The sequence below is a fragment of the Suillus subalutaceus genome (assembly GCF_016647625.1).
Source record: "Suillus subalutaceus strain FC151 chromosome Unknown DFJ58scaffold_2, whole genome shotgun sequence".
Lineage (NCBI taxonomy): Eukaryota > Fungi > Basidiomycota > Agaricomycetes > Boletales > Suillaceae > Suillus > Suillus subalutaceus.
In genome coordinates, this window is record NW_024540251.1 from 369,292 (window position 1) to 386,538 (window position 17,247).

General features: G+C 49.3%; 6 protein-coding genes across 6 annotated transcripts; 4 read left to right on the forward strand and 2 right to left on the reverse strand.

The window, feature by feature from the left end:
- Positions 1–245: 245 nt before the first annotated feature.
- DFJ58DRAFT_712798 (WD40-repeat-containing domain protein) lies at positions 246–2,083 on the forward strand (the record flags this gene model as incomplete). The annotated part of the gene is made up of 7 exons (XM_041383887.1): positions 246–470; positions 521–634; positions 686–819; positions 870–1,017; positions 1,065–1,324; positions 1,384–1,662; positions 1,792–2,083. 7 exons carry the CDS (start codon positions 246–248, stop codon positions 2,081–2,083), a joined length of 1,452 nt encoding a protein of 483 aa, XP_041250855.1.
- A 521-nt stretch (positions 2,084–2,604) lies between these two features.
- On the reverse strand, positions 2,605–3,094 carry DFJ58DRAFT_754809 (uncharacterized protein). Its single transcript, XM_041388025.1, has one exon. The coding sequence runs from the start codon at positions 3,017–3,019 to the stop codon at positions 2,696–2,698; it is 324 nt and encodes a 107-aa protein (XP_041250856.1). The 5' UTR covers positions 3,020–3,094; the 3' UTR covers positions 2,605–2,695.
- Positions 3,095–5,052: 1,958 nt separating this feature from the next.
- On the forward strand, positions 5,053–7,122 carry DFJ58DRAFT_649695 (cytochrome P450; the record flags this gene model as incomplete). The annotated part of the gene is made up of 11 exons (XM_041381536.1): positions 5,053–5,245; positions 5,299–5,623; positions 5,674–5,822; positions 5,875–5,990; positions 6,038–6,160; positions 6,216–6,405; positions 6,469–6,550; positions 6,603–6,728; positions 6,779–6,816; positions 6,845–6,974; positions 7,041–7,122. The coding sequence occupies 11 exons, from the start codon at positions 5,053–5,055 to the stop codon at positions 7,120–7,122; spliced, it is 1,554 nt and encodes a 517-aa protein (XP_041250857.1).
- Positions 7,123–8,203: 1,081 nt separating this feature from the next.
- Positions 8,204–10,744, reverse strand: DFJ58DRAFT_740786 (cytochrome P450). The gene is made up of 11 exons (XM_041387104.1): positions 10,173–10,744; positions 9,795–10,119; positions 9,597–9,745; positions 9,429–9,544; positions 9,259–9,381; positions 9,015–9,204; positions 8,870–8,951; positions 8,699–8,817; positions 8,631–8,641; positions 8,444–8,574; positions 8,204–8,387 (listed from the first exon to the last, which is right to left on the reverse strand). The coding sequence occupies exons 1-11, from the start codon at positions 10,363–10,365 to the stop codon at positions 8,306–8,308; spliced, it is 1,521 nt and encodes a 506-aa protein (XP_041250858.1). The 5' UTR covers positions 10,366–10,744; the 3' UTR covers positions 8,204–8,305.
- Positions 10,745–13,105: 2,361 nt separating this feature from the next.
- Positions 13,106–14,366, forward strand: DFJ58DRAFT_909793 (uncharacterized protein; the record flags this gene model as incomplete). Its single annotated transcript, XM_041395151.1, has 4 exons — positions 13,106–13,621; positions 13,672–13,714; positions 13,762–13,943; positions 14,088–14,366. 3 exons carry the CDS (start codon positions 13,106–13,108, stop codon positions 13,875–13,877), a joined length of 675 nt encoding a protein of 224 aa, XP_041250859.1. The 3' UTR covers positions 13,878–13,943; positions 14,088–14,366.
- Positions 14,367–14,464: 98 nt separating this feature from the next.
- DFJ58DRAFT_754850 (WD40-repeat-containing domain protein) lies at positions 14,465–17,216 on the forward strand. The gene is made up of 10 exons (XM_041388026.1): positions 14,465–14,683; positions 14,740–15,002; positions 15,059–15,128; positions 15,191–15,380; positions 15,442–15,586; positions 15,641–15,740; positions 15,790–15,912; positions 15,970–16,227; positions 16,291–16,764; positions 16,852–17,216. Exons 1-10 carry the CDS (start codon positions 14,573–14,575, stop codon positions 17,089–17,091), a joined length of 1,974 nt encoding a protein of 657 aa, XP_041250860.1. The 5' UTR covers positions 14,465–14,572; the 3' UTR covers positions 17,092–17,216.
- Positions 17,217–17,247: the final 31 nt, after the last annotated feature.

Below are 17,247 nucleotides of genomic sequence, written 5' to 3' on the forward strand. Positions count from 1 at the left end.
TGAGAGGAGTCTTCCAGTACTATGTCATTGTCATTTATACCTGATTTTTTTTGCAGAGGAGTTGAGGAGTGAACTGTGACGGGGCTACCGATATCACACGTAACTTCCAACAAAAAAGACTGATGGCTGTATACGACCTCGTTTCGATCTGGTTCAAATGAACCGTTCAATTCGCGGCAGCTATGATTCCATTGCCTCCGAACTTTCATGAGTGATATTTGCCTTTTCCGGGGGACATCGATCTCATGCAGGAAGTCGTCTTATGTGCTGCTGCACCCCAGGCCTCTAGCTCTGGTTCAGGCGCAATCGTTCTACATGACGTCCAGACCGGTACCTCGCTTGCTTCCTTCAAACAATCAAATTCTGGACCACACTGCATATCATTCGTCGAAACGCGCGATGGCCAAGGAGGATTCATACTTGCGGCACAGCACGAGAAATCAATCCTAAACGTCTACAACTTCCAAAAAGTAGGTATTGTGTTTCTAATACAGCCTTCACCGTTCTTAATGTGTCTTAGCACCAACTCGCCTTTAAAATAATCCTTCCTGAAAGGCCTTCGTGCCTCACGGTGGATAATTCGGGAACTTTCTGCGCGGGAGGGACGACCCAAGGCCGAATATATCTCTGGGAGGCGCATCACAAGATATAATATGTCAGGTCTCGACTCGAATTTTGATGGCAGGTCGCATCAGGCATCTTGTACAACTCCTGGGACGCCCACTATCGCCGCATCAATGTCCTCACATTCACCCATGACGGTGCTGCTCTTATTTCAGGTAGTGAAGATTCTGGTGTTAGCATTTGGTCCGTGGCAAGGTCTGTTTCGATTTTTTTTTGTCGCTGTTGCACTGTTGACAGCAATGTAGAATCGTCGATGAAGACACGCAAAACGAGCTTCCGACCCCATATTGCACGCTATCAGATCACACCTTACCAGTAAAAGACATCGTTTGCGGCCTCGGCGCATTCCCTACTTGTCGCGTGCTCACCGCGTCCCTCGATCATACTGTCAAGGTGGTCTTTCTAGCTACGGCTACTTTTTGTTCACCTTCGATATACAGCTCTGGGATCTGTCTTCTCAGTCGCTGTTGACTACCTTCTACTTCCCTAAACCCATATCATCAATGGTTTGGGATATTACCGAACACTTATTTTTCGCTGCTTCACTGGATGGCTCCATATACCAAGTCAACCTTTTCCGCCAGCGAACCGAAAAACACGCTGGTCAGACAATCGAAGCTGTCGGAGGCGCAGGCGTCAGTGATCTCATCCGTGTCGCCGACGAGGACAGCAATAGTCGAAAGTGTCTCATAACAGTCGGGTACGACTTTCTTCTACGTTCCTTGATGCGGATAGCTACCTGACGGGTCTCGAACACAGCCAACCAATAACAGTTCTCATCATCTCCCTCACCAGCTCGCTTCTTCTTGTGGGCACTTCCACGGGGCTCATCCACATCTACGACATTGCCTCCCACCAGCTCCTTCGGATCATCTCGACGCACAAGGGCATGTCAATATCCCATCTCGCGACCATGCTCAAACCGCCTGACCTTGTCGGACACATCAGCCTGTCCCTCGGTCTTGGAAGTTCCGCCGATGCGAAAGATATCATTCCTATGCGCCCTGTCGTGCCGTTCCACCGCATAAAAGATTCAAAGTTAAGGGAGGCGCACTGAAGTGACAATGATGCTTCCCGTGCAGGACGAGGTACATTTTTCTTCTGCTGTAATGGGTACTCTGCTTATGTTGATATTCGCCCCCATAAGACCCCTGGAGGCATACCAAGCGCTTACGATTACCCCGAAGCCGAATTCCAACGAGATTACGCGTTTTTCGTGCAACCGGACGCGATTAGCACCTCGGAAGCATCGAGTGCACGCGTTGCTAGACTTGAAGTTGAGGTAGAGAACTTGCGAGAACAACTTTGGAAGGCGAAGGGGATTAACGACGTGATGTGGGAGACAATTGTGCGGAAAGTCATGACACAGGAAAAACGAGAAGCGGTTGTGGAAGGCGAGGACGTAGAGAAGCCAAAAAAGAAGGGTAAGATTAACTTGCTACCCAACCAATCGTTCTAATTTTCTCTAAGTCAATAGAGGTCAATGTATATCGTGAGAAAGGAGACTGTCGATTTTATCGATACAGATCGATGCGCGTTCGATCTCATTAATATTCCAGGTAGTTTTTACATTCGCAGTTGAGCCACATTGATAGACAGTGAAACACATGAATTGGATGATAGGTAATGCTACACAGGGATATACATTGATACAGAAGAGACACGATGCAGAGCGAAAAATGACGAAAAAAAAACCAGCGCGCCTGCTAGCGCCGTCTGCCCAGTAGCCCAACTACAGGTGATGCGATCGATTCTTAAGTGCGCTGCTGAGTCTGCCAGTTCATTGTCCGGATAATTAGTATCAGTGTTGGTGGTTGTAGCGCTATCTGACTCGTTAATGTGGGCAGACATGATTTCTGTGGCCTAGATGAATCACGTTGTGCGTCGTGAGGGCATTCATCTGTACATGGCGTTAGAATTGATTGAAAACAAACATCCGTCGACGATCGTACATATTTGAATTCTTTCCCGCATTCGTCGCATTTACAGTCTTTGCCCACTTCTCCGCCGCGTCTACGTTTGCAACACAAGTCTGTTGCTTCTGATGGTTCTACGTCTGCGAGAACGGCTTCTAACTCTTGTTGTTAGTGTAAATTCTGATGAACTCGCAGATTGTGCTGAAAAGCGAAGGTTTGTCCGTTGCATGAGGGATGCATGCATATTGGAGGGTGGGCCTAATGTACATGAGCCTGAGGGACGTCCTTGTCGGGTAATATGTAGTATCAGTGTTGAATACAGGTAAGCAATTTGGGTGTGCACACATGTGACGTTTATCTGAATGATGAATCATCATGCGCACGGACGTGAAGGTGCACGAGCCGTCAGGAGTTTTAACGTGACCTTTAATTTTTTGGTTCGTATCGAACGATTTGGTGCATCCTGAGTGTGTGCACATGTAAGGTTTCGTACCTGGGTGTGCGCGTGCTTGGCAGGTGTGAGATCGCAGCTGATGATGCTTGGTAAACACCTCGTCGCAACCCTCTACCGTGCACTGAGAACACAACATTAGTGTGAATGGCTTGGATAGTGGAGATAGCACACAACATACGGTTTGACCCCGCCGTGCGTATTCTCGTGCACATGGAGGTGCTGGAGGGTCCAGATCCGTTTCTGGCAGGTCGCTGATTCCGTACATACATAAGGGCGTTCTGACTCGGGAATATGACTTTTTGCATGTGTTTGAAAAGATAGGATTCCCGCAGATAAGACTTTTGACAAGTGTGCAGATGCAGGGACACTGTTTTGAGCTGATTAGCTGAACATAGCCAGAGCGCCATCAGCAGTATGCCAGGAAAACCGAGTTCACGAAGAAACCGACCACCATTTCTTGTTGGTTTACCCCAAATTGGCCAGACAACGCAACACCCTCAGCATGGAAGTAGGACCGCGCCAGCTTCATATCTAAGCGAGGGCAAAGGAATCAGAGCAACACTCAAATACATCACACGCACTAGGAGAATGGAACAGGTCGTCGGAGACGTTACCTCCCCCAAGGAGAAGGAATGAAGGAACGAGAAAGAGAGGAAGGGAAGCGGCTAAAGGAGAGGAGGAGCGCACCCAATTTGGAACATACTAATTCAACGCCTTAAGACGGCACCACCGTCCCTGCACTCGCACGGATCATTGCATAGCGCCAATACAGCAGAAATTAGATACATATTTAGCAAAGCACGATATTGTAGGTAGTGTCCACCACAGGGCTCCGCACCGCAGGACAATAAACGAGCATCCAAAAAAAAGGCTGATTAGTAAACAGTGTGCGTAAAACGGCACACCAGACCACGTCGCCTCTCCTGTATGGGATCTCATGTGCTCTGCTAGCCTACAAGCTTGAGAGTAGGACTTTGTGCATCCAGAATACGTGCAAGGATCAAAGCTTTCTTTGAGGAAGGCTCTGGGGTATCGTGGACGGCGAGATCCGGAGTTGTAGTCGATAGTTCATGTTGGGCCTCGCGTATATGAGCCTGAAGCCTGGACATCCATGTCGAGCAATATGTAGGGCTGGTGATTTGGAGTTAGATGAAGGTAAGCAGTTTGGGTGTGCACACGTGTGATATTTATGACCCGAGACCTGCGAGAAGGTGGCGAGCATGACAAAACACGCAGAGGGTAAGTAGCATTTGTGCGAAAGCGATTGCAATGACGTTCAGTTGACATGCCGTTGATCTAGTGACATTCGCTCATGACATGCAGGCACGTGGATACATCTTCTAGACAGGCAAACCGTCGATAGACGGATGGTAAATCTGGGTTTAAATTTGGATAGTGCGCGCTTGGGAGTCGTCACATGACGGAAAACCCTGTTTAGGACTTAGTCTGCTAAGTTATTCGATCATACATGTACTACCGTGTTCAATGTAACGTCGCTCGTCGTCTCTGGCAGTGATCAGCTTTCGTTCCAACTGCCGCGGGGCAGCCTAACGCTCGAGACGTGCTCTAGCGCACTCCAAACACTGCGGGATGGATAGGACGAGAAAACCCGGTACTATACTCAGCCTTCCCGACGTCACTATCGACGGTTTGCCTCATAGAGGGGCTGGTCACGAGTCTACTTCTCAGATATGTTTAGCACTCATGCCACGGCTAATGGCAGGTCAATTCATCGACATCATGCACACATGCACACCAGCACTCAGCCAGACATCAACATTGATGTAGCTGCTGGATGATGGAAACGAACCTCACACGACGACGGACAGTGGGATGTGGACATGCTGGTGTCTTCTAATGATGTTTCACTGTCGTACGCACAACCCTGTAGCGCTTTGATAGTTTTGCCAAGTGGCGCTCCTGCCGGTTGTGCCGGCACAATTGCCCACAAATAGTTCTGCCCCCAGCACCTAGTAGAGTGTCGCAGCCCTGGCGTACTTATCTGGTATCTTATCACTCGACCTTGTTCTTTACTCATTCATTCGCTCCTACTGGGTCATGTTGATTCCCAACGTCACTTGGCTGGACCTATGTCTTGCTGGTATTGGAGCATACCTGGTCAAGCAGGTGTTCAACAAGAATCCCACATCATATCCCCCCGGTCCCCGTGGGTGGCCTCTCGTTGGGAACATCCAAGCCATACCTCAAATTAAGCCTTGGCTCACCATTGCAGAGTGGGGCAAGAAATATGGTGAGTATCTCCTGTTGTTCCAAATTGATACATTCCAATTCCATGCTCTCTAGGTGCTATCTCGCATGTCGAGGTCCTGGGTCAGCACATCATTGCGCTGAATTCAGTCAAGAGTGCGATGGACATGTTGGACAAGAAAGGCACTATGTACTCTGACCGTCCTGTTATGCCTATGGCTGGCGAACTTGTTGGCTGGAAACACTCCTTGGCTCTTCTTCCACATGGTGACCGCTTCCGCCAGCAGCGCAAGAATATGCACAGAATCATGGGCAATCGCGCCGCCTTGAATGTCTACCACCCGGTCGAGGAGATTGAGACTCGCCGATTCCTGAAGCGTGTGTTTTCGAACCCCGAACAACTCCAAGCTCATGTTCGACAGTATGTTGTATGATTTACCATTGCGTAGATGAGACCTTGAATTCTTATAGTACCGCTGGCGCTATCATTCTGCGAATTTCTCATGGTTATGAGGTGAAGGAGAACAACGATCCATTTATCGACCTTGCAGAGCGCGCTGTGGACCAATTCTCGCAGTGCACTGCTCCCGGCGCCTTCATGGTTGACATCATGCCATTCTGTAAGACTATAAGATTCTGAACTTTGCTTGTAACTCGTCTGATTGTTTCCAGTGGCCAACGTCCCTGAATGGTTTCCTGGTGCTGGCTTCAAACGCTTAGCCCGCGAATGGTCCAAGACTCGCGAGGATATGGTTGTCACACCCTACAAGTTCGTTAAGGATCAAATGGTAACAAACATTTATAGTTTTGCAATCACGAGTTGAACGTTTCACAGGCTGCTGGCATTGCCCCGACGTCTTTCACCTCGAATCTGTTGAAGGGCCGTACTTTATCTGCGGAAGAGGATGATTTGGTGATGTGGTCTGCTGCATCCCTATACGCTGCTGGTTCCGACACGGTTGGCTCCTCCCTTCGTATCACTATATTTTGAAACTAACACCCTGTTTCCACAGACAGTTTCTACAATCTACTCTTCTTTCCTTGCTATGACATTGTTCCCTGATGTGCAGAAGAAGGCCCAGGCTGAAATAGACGCTGTCGTTGGTCCTGATCGTCTTCCCTCCTTTGCAGATCGCGACTCCCTCCCTTATACCGAGGCGCTTGTGAAGGAAGTCTTCCGCTGGAGTGTTGTCATACCAACTGGTATGTGGATCTCGTTTATCGCATTCTTTAATTGCCGAGCGGTATCGATTACTCAATTGACAGGTGTCCCCCATCGCGTCACCGAGGACGATATCTATGACGGGTACCACATTCCAAAAGGTTCCTTGGTAATACCTAACATTTGGTTAGTGCTTTAAGTTTTCCGTATTCGACATATCAACCAAATTGGAAGACAGGTTCATGCTCAATGACCCGCGGACATATGGTAACCCCTCGCAATTCAACCCTGAACGCTTCTTGGACAATAACGGGAAAGATCCTGAACTCGAACCTCGCACGATCTGCTTTGGTTTTGGTAGACGGTAGGCATGGAATCGATTTTTAAGTGCAATGCTAACTTTCTGCTCTGCAGTATCTGCCCCGGTACGCTTAAATCATGCTCAACAAACAGTATTCTGACGTTTGCTTTCATGGACAGGTCTCCACCTCGCTGATGCTTCCGTCTGGATATCCACCGCAATGTCACTCGCAGTGTTTGATATCTCCAAGGTCGTTGAGAAGGGTGTTGAGATCACCCCTGAAGTTGACCATACATCAGGCACGATCAGGTATGTCGTGCATCTTATTGCATCCATGGTATCCATGGTACTGGTCCTTAATAGACGTACTCCCAGCCACCCCAAGCCGTTCAAGTGCTCTATTAAGCCTCGTTCTACAACCGCCATTGCGCTCATTCAACAGGATGCTAACTACTAAGGGCGCGAAGATGATTTTCTCCTCGTCTATCTGTCATGTATGATATTGTACATATATTTCTGTTTCATTTTAGTATTGAATTATAATGCTACTCACAAGCTACCCGATAACTCATTCAACTGACACCTTTTTGACACCTCCCGTCCAATGGCAACAATGAGGAGCAAACTCGAGCTCTTCAGCTCTTCCGTCGATGGCCGACACATCTGATAGGCTAACTGTGTATACCCACGTGGCAGTTATGGAACAGATACCGGATCCCTAGATGATCCCTTGCCCTCCATCTCGCTTTCCTCGCTCACAATATCTCAGGCCGAGGTGGCGACCGTCTTCCATCTTCCCCTCTCCGCATTTACATCCCCTGCGCGTATCAGGCCCGACATGTTCCGCGCCGCCAGCCCATATTGGGCAATTGATGTCTCTGACCTTGTGGAGGGGTTCGAGGGGGTAAACAATCCATTGGGACATCCGGAAGTGGGTGACGGGAAGGAGGGACGTTTAGAAGTTTGGGGGTTGACAGGTTGGTACATGTCATTGCCCATGAGAATTTTAAAGGTATACACTTGAGTAAAATATTATCATGTAGTGATGTATGTGAAGGTCCGTGAGACCATCCTCGAGAAACTGAGCACACGAGCTCGTTCAGAAGCACTGTTCGATGATCTACCGCAAGCTGAACTTCCGTTTTTGCGTCCAACCTATGGTGCACGGCCATTGCTTTGCTTACATGCAAACAAAGAGACACCTATGTCGTCCTGTACAATCACCACTTTGTGTACTTCCCCACGCCTTGAAATCCTTCATGTAGTGGAATAGCACGACGGGACACGCGGTGACAACATTCTTCGCATTGGTGCCGGCAGAACCCCCCAGGTTGACGGACAGGCTACGAGGTTTGAATATGTTTCTGATGTTCACAAGACTTGGAGCTCCACGGTTGAGAGGGGGATGTGGGGTTCACAACGGTGTGAGATGGTAGTAGTTGAGGGTAGTTGCAACACGTCAAGGCGTCGGCCATTGACGGGGGGGGGGGGCTCGAGGACGCTCCTTATTCAAGTTGTTGGGCGGGAGGTGTGTACTATAATGTAGACAGCGAGGAGTATTGATTCAACAAGATGATACAAAATATATACAATATCGGGATGCACGACAGATTGAGATGACGAGAATCATCTTTGCGCCCTTAGTAGTTAGCATCCTGTTGAATGAGCGCAATGGCGGTTGTAGAACGAGGCTTGATAGAGCACTTGAACGGCTTGGGGTGGCTGGGAGTACCTCTATGAAAACCAGCACCGCGAATGCAATAAGATACACGACATACCTGATCGTGCTTGGTGTATGGTCAACTTCAGGGGTGATCTCAACACCCTTCTCAACGACCTTGGAGATATCAAACACTGCGAGTGACATTGCGGATGGATATCCAGACGGAAGCATCAGCGAGGTGGAGACCTGTCCATGAAAGCAAACGTCAGAATACTGTTTGTTGAGCATGATTTAAGGCGTACCGGGGCAGATACTGCAGAGCAGAAAGTTAACATTGCACTTGAAAATCGATTCCATGCCTACCGTCTACCAAAACCAAAGCAGATCGTGCGAGGTTCGAGTTCAGGATCTTTCCCGTTATTGTCCAAGAAGCGTTCAGGGTTGAATTGCGAGGGGTTACCATATGTCCGCGGGTCATTGAGCATGAACCTGTCTTCCAATTTGGTTGATATGTCGAATACGGAAAAATAAAAGTATTAACCAAATGTTAGGTATTACCAAGGAACCTTTCGGGATGTGGTACCCGTCATAGATATCGTCCTCGGTGACGCGATGGGGGATACCTGTCAATTGAGTAATCGATACCGCTCGGCAATTAAAGAATGCGATAAACGAGATCCACATACCGATTGGTGCGACAACACTCCAGCGGAAGACTTCCTTCACAAGCGCCTCGGTATAAGGGAGGGAGTCGCGATCTGCAAAGGAGGGAAGACGATCAGGACCAACGACAGCGTCTATTTCAGCCTGAGCCTTCTTCTGCACATCAGGGAACAGTGTCATGGCAAGGAAAAACGAGTAGATCATAGAAACTGTCTGGGGAGACAGGCGTTGGTTTCAAAATATAGTGATATGAAGGGGGGAGCCAACCGTTTCGGAACCAGCAGCGTATAGGGATGCAGCAGCCCACATCACCATATCATCCTCTTCCGCAGATAAAGCACGGCCCTTCAACAGATTTGAGGTGAAAGACGTCGGGGCAATGCCAGCAGCCTGTGAAACGTTCAACTCGTGATTGCAAAACTATAAATGTTTGTTACCATCTGATCCTTAACGAACTTGTAGGGTGTGGCAACCATATCCTCGCGAGTCTTGGACCATTCGCGGGCTAAGCGTTTGAAGCCAGCACCAGGAAACCATTCAGGGACGTTGGCCACTGGAAACAATCAGACGAGTTACAAGCAAAGTTCAGAATCTTATAGTCTTACAGAATGGCATGATGTCAACCATGAAGGCGCCGGGAGCAGTGCACTGCGAGAATTGGTCCACAGCCCGGTCCGCAAGGTCGATAAATGGATCGTTGTTCTCCTTCACCTCATAACCATGAGAAATTCGCAGGATGATGGCACCAGCGGTGCTATAGAAATTCAAGGTCTCGTCTATGCAAGGGAACTCATACAACATACTGTCGAATATGAGCTTGGAGTTGTTCGGGGTTCGAAAACACACGCTTCAGGAATCGGTGAAATTCAATCTCCTCGATCGGGTGGTAGACTTCCAAGGCGGCACGATTGCCTATAATTTGGTGTATGATCTTGCGCTGCTGATGGCAGCGGTTACCATACGGAAGAAGAACCAAAGTGGACTTCCAGCCAACAAGTTCGCCAGCCATGGGCAGAACGGGACGGTCAGAGTACAAAGCGCCTTTCTTGTCCAACATGTCCACCGCGCTCTTGACTGAATTTAGCACAATGATGTGATGACCCAGGACCTCAACATGCGAGATAGCACCTAGAAAGCACAGAATTTGAATGCGTTATTTTGGGACAACGAGAGATACTCACCATACTTCTTGCCCCACTCTGTAAAGGTGAGCCAAGGCTTGATTTGAGGCATGTCTTGGATATTCCCAACGAGAGGCCACCCACGGGGACCGGGGGGGTATGATGTGGCATTCTTGTTGAACACCTGCTTGACCAAGTATGCTCCAATACCAGCAAGACATAGGTCCAGCCAAGTGACATTGGGTATCAGCATGACCCAGTAGAAGAGAATGAATAAGTAAAGAACGAGTTTGAGCGATAAGATCTTGAGAGACCAGATAAGTGCGCCAGTCACGGTGCTGCAATACTGCCCCCGCCATCACTGCGACAGTCACGGTGCTTCCGCTACGCCGTGCTGCAACAGTACTCGGCGTCGCTGCGGAAACGACAAAATAGCTGGCAGATGGGATAGAGTGGAGTTGGCAATGACTGGTAATACTACCACCGCCGTTATGAAATCGCCTACATGTACACGTCGCTATATAGTCCAGGGTGAAGGAAACGAGAGCGAGACGAATGCTCGCTGATCATTTTAAAAAAATAACCCACCTAGAGACTCAGAGTATGATCAGACTTGGATCAGACTATCGAAAATAGATGCGGCGGCGGCCCGGCCTGAGATTTGATTCCGCATCAGACCGACTCGGGCAATGAACTGGTTACCGGTCCTTCCGATAGGGGGGGATGACTTTGAAAATGTATTACGGTTTTCACCATACGCCTCGTCCAACGGAACATTTCCTTGCTCCCTCGACACCCAGCTCATCAATGCTCAATGCCTCAGAGTGCTAGAGGTTCGTTGTGCGAACTTATGACCTTGCTCCGCTTTTTTTTTCCAATTCTATCATTCTGTAGTTGATTGTTGTTTAGTTTATGTCTACAGCATGATGTTCGTGTCACTTGACTCGCATATTATCCCAACACCTACATGACCTTGCTCCGCAAGGTAATACCATGTGTCCTTGAATTTGAATTCCACCTAGGCCTTTGGCACTCCCGTTTCTGCATCGACGCCTCTCCATCCTTTCTCCCTGCGTAGATCGTCCACGATGATCGATCAAGAAAGTCCCTACGCAGCCTGCTACTCCAAGGACACCGTCAACGAAGAACGTTAAAATGCCCTATTCAAAAACAAAAACCTCAAGTTCCCGCTCTATCCGTAATCTCCCCGCCAAAGACACCTCTATCCAAACCTCGAGCGCTACCCACCACCGCAATCAAAGGAGCCTCACCCATCTGGCAACCTAAATTCCGCCAGGGATACATGCCTTTCCTATAGGTCTCCTCTGACGAAGGAGAGAAAGCACGTTCTCAACGTGCGAAGAAGCCCCGTATGATGGAACCTTCGTGGTCGTTAATCGCATCCTCAAATGCACATGCACGACAGACCCTGCCAGTTTTGGCATCAACGCGAATTATTGCTACATCATCTCTGCGCAAGTATCAGGCTAGAAACATGAATCGGGCGGAGCACTTTTTTATTGCCAAAGGCTTCCTCTAGCTCGTTGGATAACGACGATCAATTTTCAACGGCGAGTGTCGAGACTGCTGCAACAACCGTTTCACTCTCTGCACCTGCCTTGCTCGTGACCGTGCCGAAGCCGAAACCTGGGCCAAAGGAGATGGAGGAACCGAAGGCGCCAAAGCCAAAGCCCATCCGCCGCAACCTCATGCGAAACCCTTCAATGTTTGGTCCTGAACTGCCTTGTCCACAGACGACTCCGTTACCTCCGTTACGTATCCCGCTGTCGTCTCCCTTGCGTCTCCCCAAGTATGCCTTCCATGTCTCCGAGTACATCTGCTACACCTGTGCTCGTTACATGTCCACGCACGCTTCGCCGTGCTGCATGTAGGATCTCGTTTGGGAGTTTGAGGGCTGCGAGTCTTGTTTTGTCTGGTGAGAGTGGGATGGTTCGCTTGGGAGTGAGTTTCAGCTTGCTTGATTTTAGTTTCAATGGTTTGGTACAGTCCACGAGTTGACAAGATACAGTGATAGATCATGGATAAAATCGTCTTCATAATCAAATATGTTCCGAATAATCACCCAATGAGAGGGAAAGAATGGCAGCATGCCGCTGGTTTAGACATTTCCAGGTGGCTGAAATACATCCCCAAGTACTCTTGCTAACTCTGGGTCGTGCTGCCTGCAGAAGCATCCACCGTCCAGCTGTGTCTAATCCAAATGACTCTGCATTGCGTGGTTGGGCGTTCGAATACGGAAAAATCTGATGATGAGAGGCTAACTAGTAGATCAGGCGAAACTAATTTCAAAGCACGTAAATCGAGGGGCGCACCTCTCGAATTTCCTCGTCCTCTGGATGGAACGGATACACCCCATCCGGGCTTCTGTCGTTCGTTTCCCCATTCGAGTGGACGACTACAAGGCCCATAGTTCATATAGGAACTTCATAAAAATCGGCGAGTTACCTCTTCAACTGCATTCTTGAGCTCATCCATGAGCATACAGTGCGAGGTATCACTGGCACAGGCACACATCGCCAGCGGTTGAGACCTACGCTGAACAGGTCGAATGGGGGAGCGCAGTGAGGGCTGAGTTGGCGGGTGAGGAATAGCACGACTCTGGCGGTTTCTGCACAGCGTGAAGAAGGCTTGAAAGATGCTTTTGAACGGTGCGAGATCGAACTTTGACTCGAGCCTATATTCAAAGTAGAGCACGCTTCATTCTCATCCAGTTCATCATATTTTCTAGGAACGTCATATAAGGCTTCTCCTTCCACGTATACAGCCAAGATGGTACTCTCATTGGCGGGGAATCGGGTTGAAGCCCCACCCGCTATTTAAAGGATTGATTTTCGAAACACGTGACTTGACGCGTTAAATTTGCATCGCCACCGCGGAGGGGTATAAATATGGGATGAGTTGTGATTCGATGCCTGTCAACTTGCCTCGTTTTACGCTTACATTCATTTCTTCATCGATTACCATCTGCCAACATGATTTCCACTTCTAACGTCTTCCACGGTGTCGCCCATGTCACTATAACCGGCTGCCTCGCCGCCACCTTCTTCAAGCAGACCGTCTTCGACACCACGCGTCAGGAACTGTACAGCGCAGGCGACCGCCTTTCAGTCGGCGCTGCAGTCGCGAATTTCTGCCTCAAGACGGCCTGCCTGGTTCTTGCTTCACACAGAACCACGAAAAAGATACTGAATGGCGATTTCACCCTCGACGACAACCCACCACCCGACATCTATACACCCGCTCCGTCAAGAATCCAGAGGCACAAGCGCTTCTCCATTGACTCGGACATGACCTTTGTGGCCGACGATGACGACTACCTCAAGGATTTCGACACCCCCCCAACTCCAGAACTCCCCCTTGCAACCACCGACTCGTCTACCACATTAATATCAACAGTGCATTTTTTCAACACTAATCCACCTCAGCCTATTACCATTCCGCCAAAGCCTCCGGATACTGTGCGCATCGCCAACCGGCGCAAACATCAGGTATGACATCTTTACTAAATTTAACCATGACGTTCATCTTACTTTCTTAGCATTCTGCTCGTTTGCGCGCCGCCCGATCACGAACTTACCTTGGTGAGCAACTTCTCATGACGTCCGCATCGCTTACTCATTTCAACTAGGCCGCCTCCAGCAACTTCATGATGAGATCCTCGCTGACAAAGCAGCTCTCATCGATGGCTGGGCCGACGCCATGGCTAAGCTCGGCCTCACATCCACCCTGGCGCCCCCAGACTAGAACGGTACAAATTAATCCACAACACTACTCGTATCCCGCCGAAGACGCGTACCCGCCTCCCTCGCTGTCCCCTACGACCTGGAGCAATCCACGAGGTTGAAGGCTATCGCCGGCCGCGCACACTCTATCTCTACGCGCCGCCCAGCATCTCCGCTATCTTCGACGTCACAGGTCCCCTACGACCGACCAACAACCTATCGGCCTCCTTCTGTCCCCTACGACCAGGAGCTTCACCGCCCAAGAAGTCGAGGCCACCGCCCACCGCTCGCGGTCCCAAACACACATTCTAGCCTCAGTCTACTCTTTTTCCTTCACCATGTAACGGTCTCTTGATTTGTTTCTTCCTCTTTCTTTTTATCTGTATGTACTTGACTGCGCGTTTCTTGTGGAATTATCTCTCTCGTCTATTTTACGATTTATCTCATTGCCAATGTTTCTTGTATATTCGTGCATGTACGAAGACGTATCATATATCGACGCCTGTAGTTTCTGAATGCAATTTGCTCTCCGAGCATACTTGAGTTTGATTGTGCGAACCAAGTGGAACTTGTGAATTTTCGACCTAATGAATTGAGGGCGCGGATGTTTTATACTGCTCAGAACGCGTCTTGGCATCACTAAAGTCTTTCCCTAACATAACGCGTCTCGCACCCCCTAGTCTTCTCTGACACTAAACCTCCTTTAAAATCTCATCAATGTCAGACAAGCGGAGAGCAGAGATCGAAGCTAAACGTGCCAAGCTGGCAGAACTTCGGAAAGCCAGGGCAGACCGACAACGAGCAGAAACTGAGCGACGGCAGACAGAAGTTTGTACACTCTCTCTTCACTCTTACCAAGCTCAAACTCATCCTATCTTCTCTAGCCTGGTCCGTCCAGCGTAGCCCGCCGTGACGTCGATGACCTCGTTAACCAACTCGTCGGGAGCCGCAGTGGTTTAGACACAGGCGGAGACGTCACGCCCTCCTCATCCCTACCCAACACCCCACCTCGACCATCTACAAATCTCCTCCACAGCTCAGCGCTTTCACCTTCTGGGAGAGTGAGCCGGCAGAGCGATGTTGGGAGCGATAGAGACAGAGTGAGTATGGGTACGACTATGGTGGGGATGATGGAGCATGTTGATAGGTATGTGGTCTTTGATGCTGGCGGTGGTGTTGATGCTGATGCTGATGTGTGTGAAGGGTGTTGACGCCGAGGTTCATACCGGATCTCATTGATGTGGAGCAGGAGCTATTCGAGCTTCCACAACGCGTAAGTACCCCAATCACGTCACCTCCTCCTCTGCTCGAACTTGAAACCTCACGCATACCCAGGAACGTGTAATCTACAACAAAGAAGTGCAAACGACAGCCATCGAAACTGAAACGCCCCAAGTATCAGAAGATGAGATCAGACAACAGATCATGCGCGAACGGGAGTTGGAGGCGGAGAGGATTGCGCAGGATAAGGAGCTTGAGGAGGAGAGTGTGCAGCTTGAGAAGGAGATTGAGCAGGAGATTCGGGGTGTGTTTTCCTTTCTTCTCTCTTTCATTTGGTACTCGCAACTGAGACGGTTATAACTTAGAGCTTACGGAAGAGGAACGCTCGCATATACTCAGTGCACCTGAATTCCTGGACTTTGTGGAACAGTCGTCAAAGATCTTACAGCGCGCGTTGAATGATGGGTATGATTACATTCGTGATTATACTATAGGCACGGAGGCGAATGGGTATGTTTCCTTTTATTTTGTGGACGTGCTTCAGTATGTTGATACTTATTTCAGGGATGACTCGGAAGGAAAGCGCGTCAAGCGTATTTGCGCGTTCTATGATGAACGCTACGGGAAGAATCGGTCGATTACAGATGTTGATTGGTCGCCCAAGGTCTGGACGTCGTTCAAGCATGATAATTCTTGCTGACTGATTGATACAGTACCCGGAGTTGAGCGTGGCGTCGTATAACAAGAACCCCGCCGCGTTGAATGAGCCAGATGGTATTGTTGCAGTATGGAACCTCCACCTACTCGACAGACCCGAGTTTGTGTTCCACTCTCAGGTCGGTGAGCATCTGTATAAGCCATGTATTTATTTTGTTGAAGGGTATCTTGTCAAGTCTGATGTCCTCTCCGTCACGTTCTCCCCGTTCCACTCGAACTTGGTGTTTGGTGGTACGTATTCGGGGCAGATTCTACTGTGGGATACGCGGTCGAAACATCTACCTGTGCTCAAGACGCCCCTTTCGGCTGCTGGACATACACACCCTGTGTATGCGATGCAAATGGTCGGCACTCAGAACGCGCACAACTTGATCACGAGCAGTACAGATGGCACTGTGTGTAGTTGGCTTGTCGACATGCTCGCTCAACCACAAGTAGGCCTATTTCTACCAAGTATTTGATATGAATTGACGCCTGACTCGTGAATTTGTCCTCAGGAAACCCTAGAGCTTATTCACGCAGGTCACAATAAAACAGGCGAAGTAGCCATCACGACACTCGACTTCCCGGATAATGAAACGACCACGTTTTGGGTCGGGACCGAAGAAGGCAATGTCTATCAAGCCAATCGGTACGACCGCGCGGGTGCGAAAGCCGGGTTAAATCAGTATGATATCTACAAAGGACACGCGGGGCCTGTCATGGGGCTGCATTTCCATCCACTTGTGGGACCTGTAGACTTTTCCGATCTGTTTTTGACGACGAGTGTAGATTGGACGGTGAAGCTTTGGCGCGCAAAGTCGCTTGCGAAACCGTCGACTGCCGCACATGCTATTTCTCCTATCTACTCTTTCGACGAGGCGGATGATTATGTGTATGATGTGAAATGGCATCCTGCGCATCCTGCTCTATTTGGAACGGTTGATGGTTCTGGGAGATTTGATGTTTGGAATTTGAATACGGACACGGAGGTGAGTTTTTGTTTCATCTAGATTGGGCGAATTTTGATGCTGTGCACGGGACTCCGCTTCTGTTTCTGACTTGCACTTCCATTCCAGGTACCAGTAGTCTCCACGAATGTCGGGTCTGGTCGAGCTATCAACAAGTTACAATGGGATAGAAAAGACGGACGGCGAGCCGCGCTCGGAGGGAGCGACGGGAAGTTGTATGTCTATGATATCGGTGACATGGCACTTCCACGTGAATCCGAGTGGACGGATCTCCAGAAGACTATTGCGGGATTTGTTGGGGGTGGGCAGGCTAACGGAGTTGCAGACGGGATCGTTGCTGGGCGGTGATCTTCCGTGGATTTTCCGTAGTATCATCATGGGACTTGCCTCGAGTGTCGTAAGAGGTGTGTTCTGTTCTGCTCAGATTAATCTTCTGTATGATGTGTTTTTCCTATCACATATGATTGAAATTTAATAATGATGTTTTGATACCCGTGCGCGATA

Bases quoted from the DNA above. Each gene is read 5' to 3' on its own strand.
- DFJ58DRAFT_754809 (XM_041388025.1), bottom strand. From the start codon at position 3,019: ATGTGCACACACTCAGGATGCACCAAATCGTTCGATACGAACCAAAAA.
- DFJ58DRAFT_740786 (XM_041387104.1), bottom strand. From the start codon at position 10,365: ATGCTGATACCCAATGTCACTTGGCTGGACCTATGTCTTGCTGGTATT. The intron at 9,545-9,596 runs GTAAGACTATAA...GATTGTTTCCAG, and splicing joins GGTTGACATCATGCCATTCT to TGGCCAACGTCCCTGAATGG. The intron at 8,818-8,869 runs GTTAATACTTTT...ATTGGAAGACAG, and splicing joins TTGGTAATACCTAACATTTG to GTTCATGCTCAATGACCCGC.
- DFJ58DRAFT_754850 (XM_041388026.1), top strand. From the start codon at position 14,573: ATGTCAGACAAGCGGAGAGCAGAGATCGAAGCTAAACGTGCCAAGCTG. The intron at 15,381-15,441 runs GTGTGTTTTCCT...GTTATAACTTAG, and splicing joins GATTGAGCAGGAGATTCGGG to AGCTTACGGAAGAGGAACGC. The intron at 15,587-15,640 runs GTATGTTTCCTT...TACTTATTTCAG, and splicing joins ATAGGCACGGAGGCGAATGG to GGATGACTCGGAAGGAAAGC.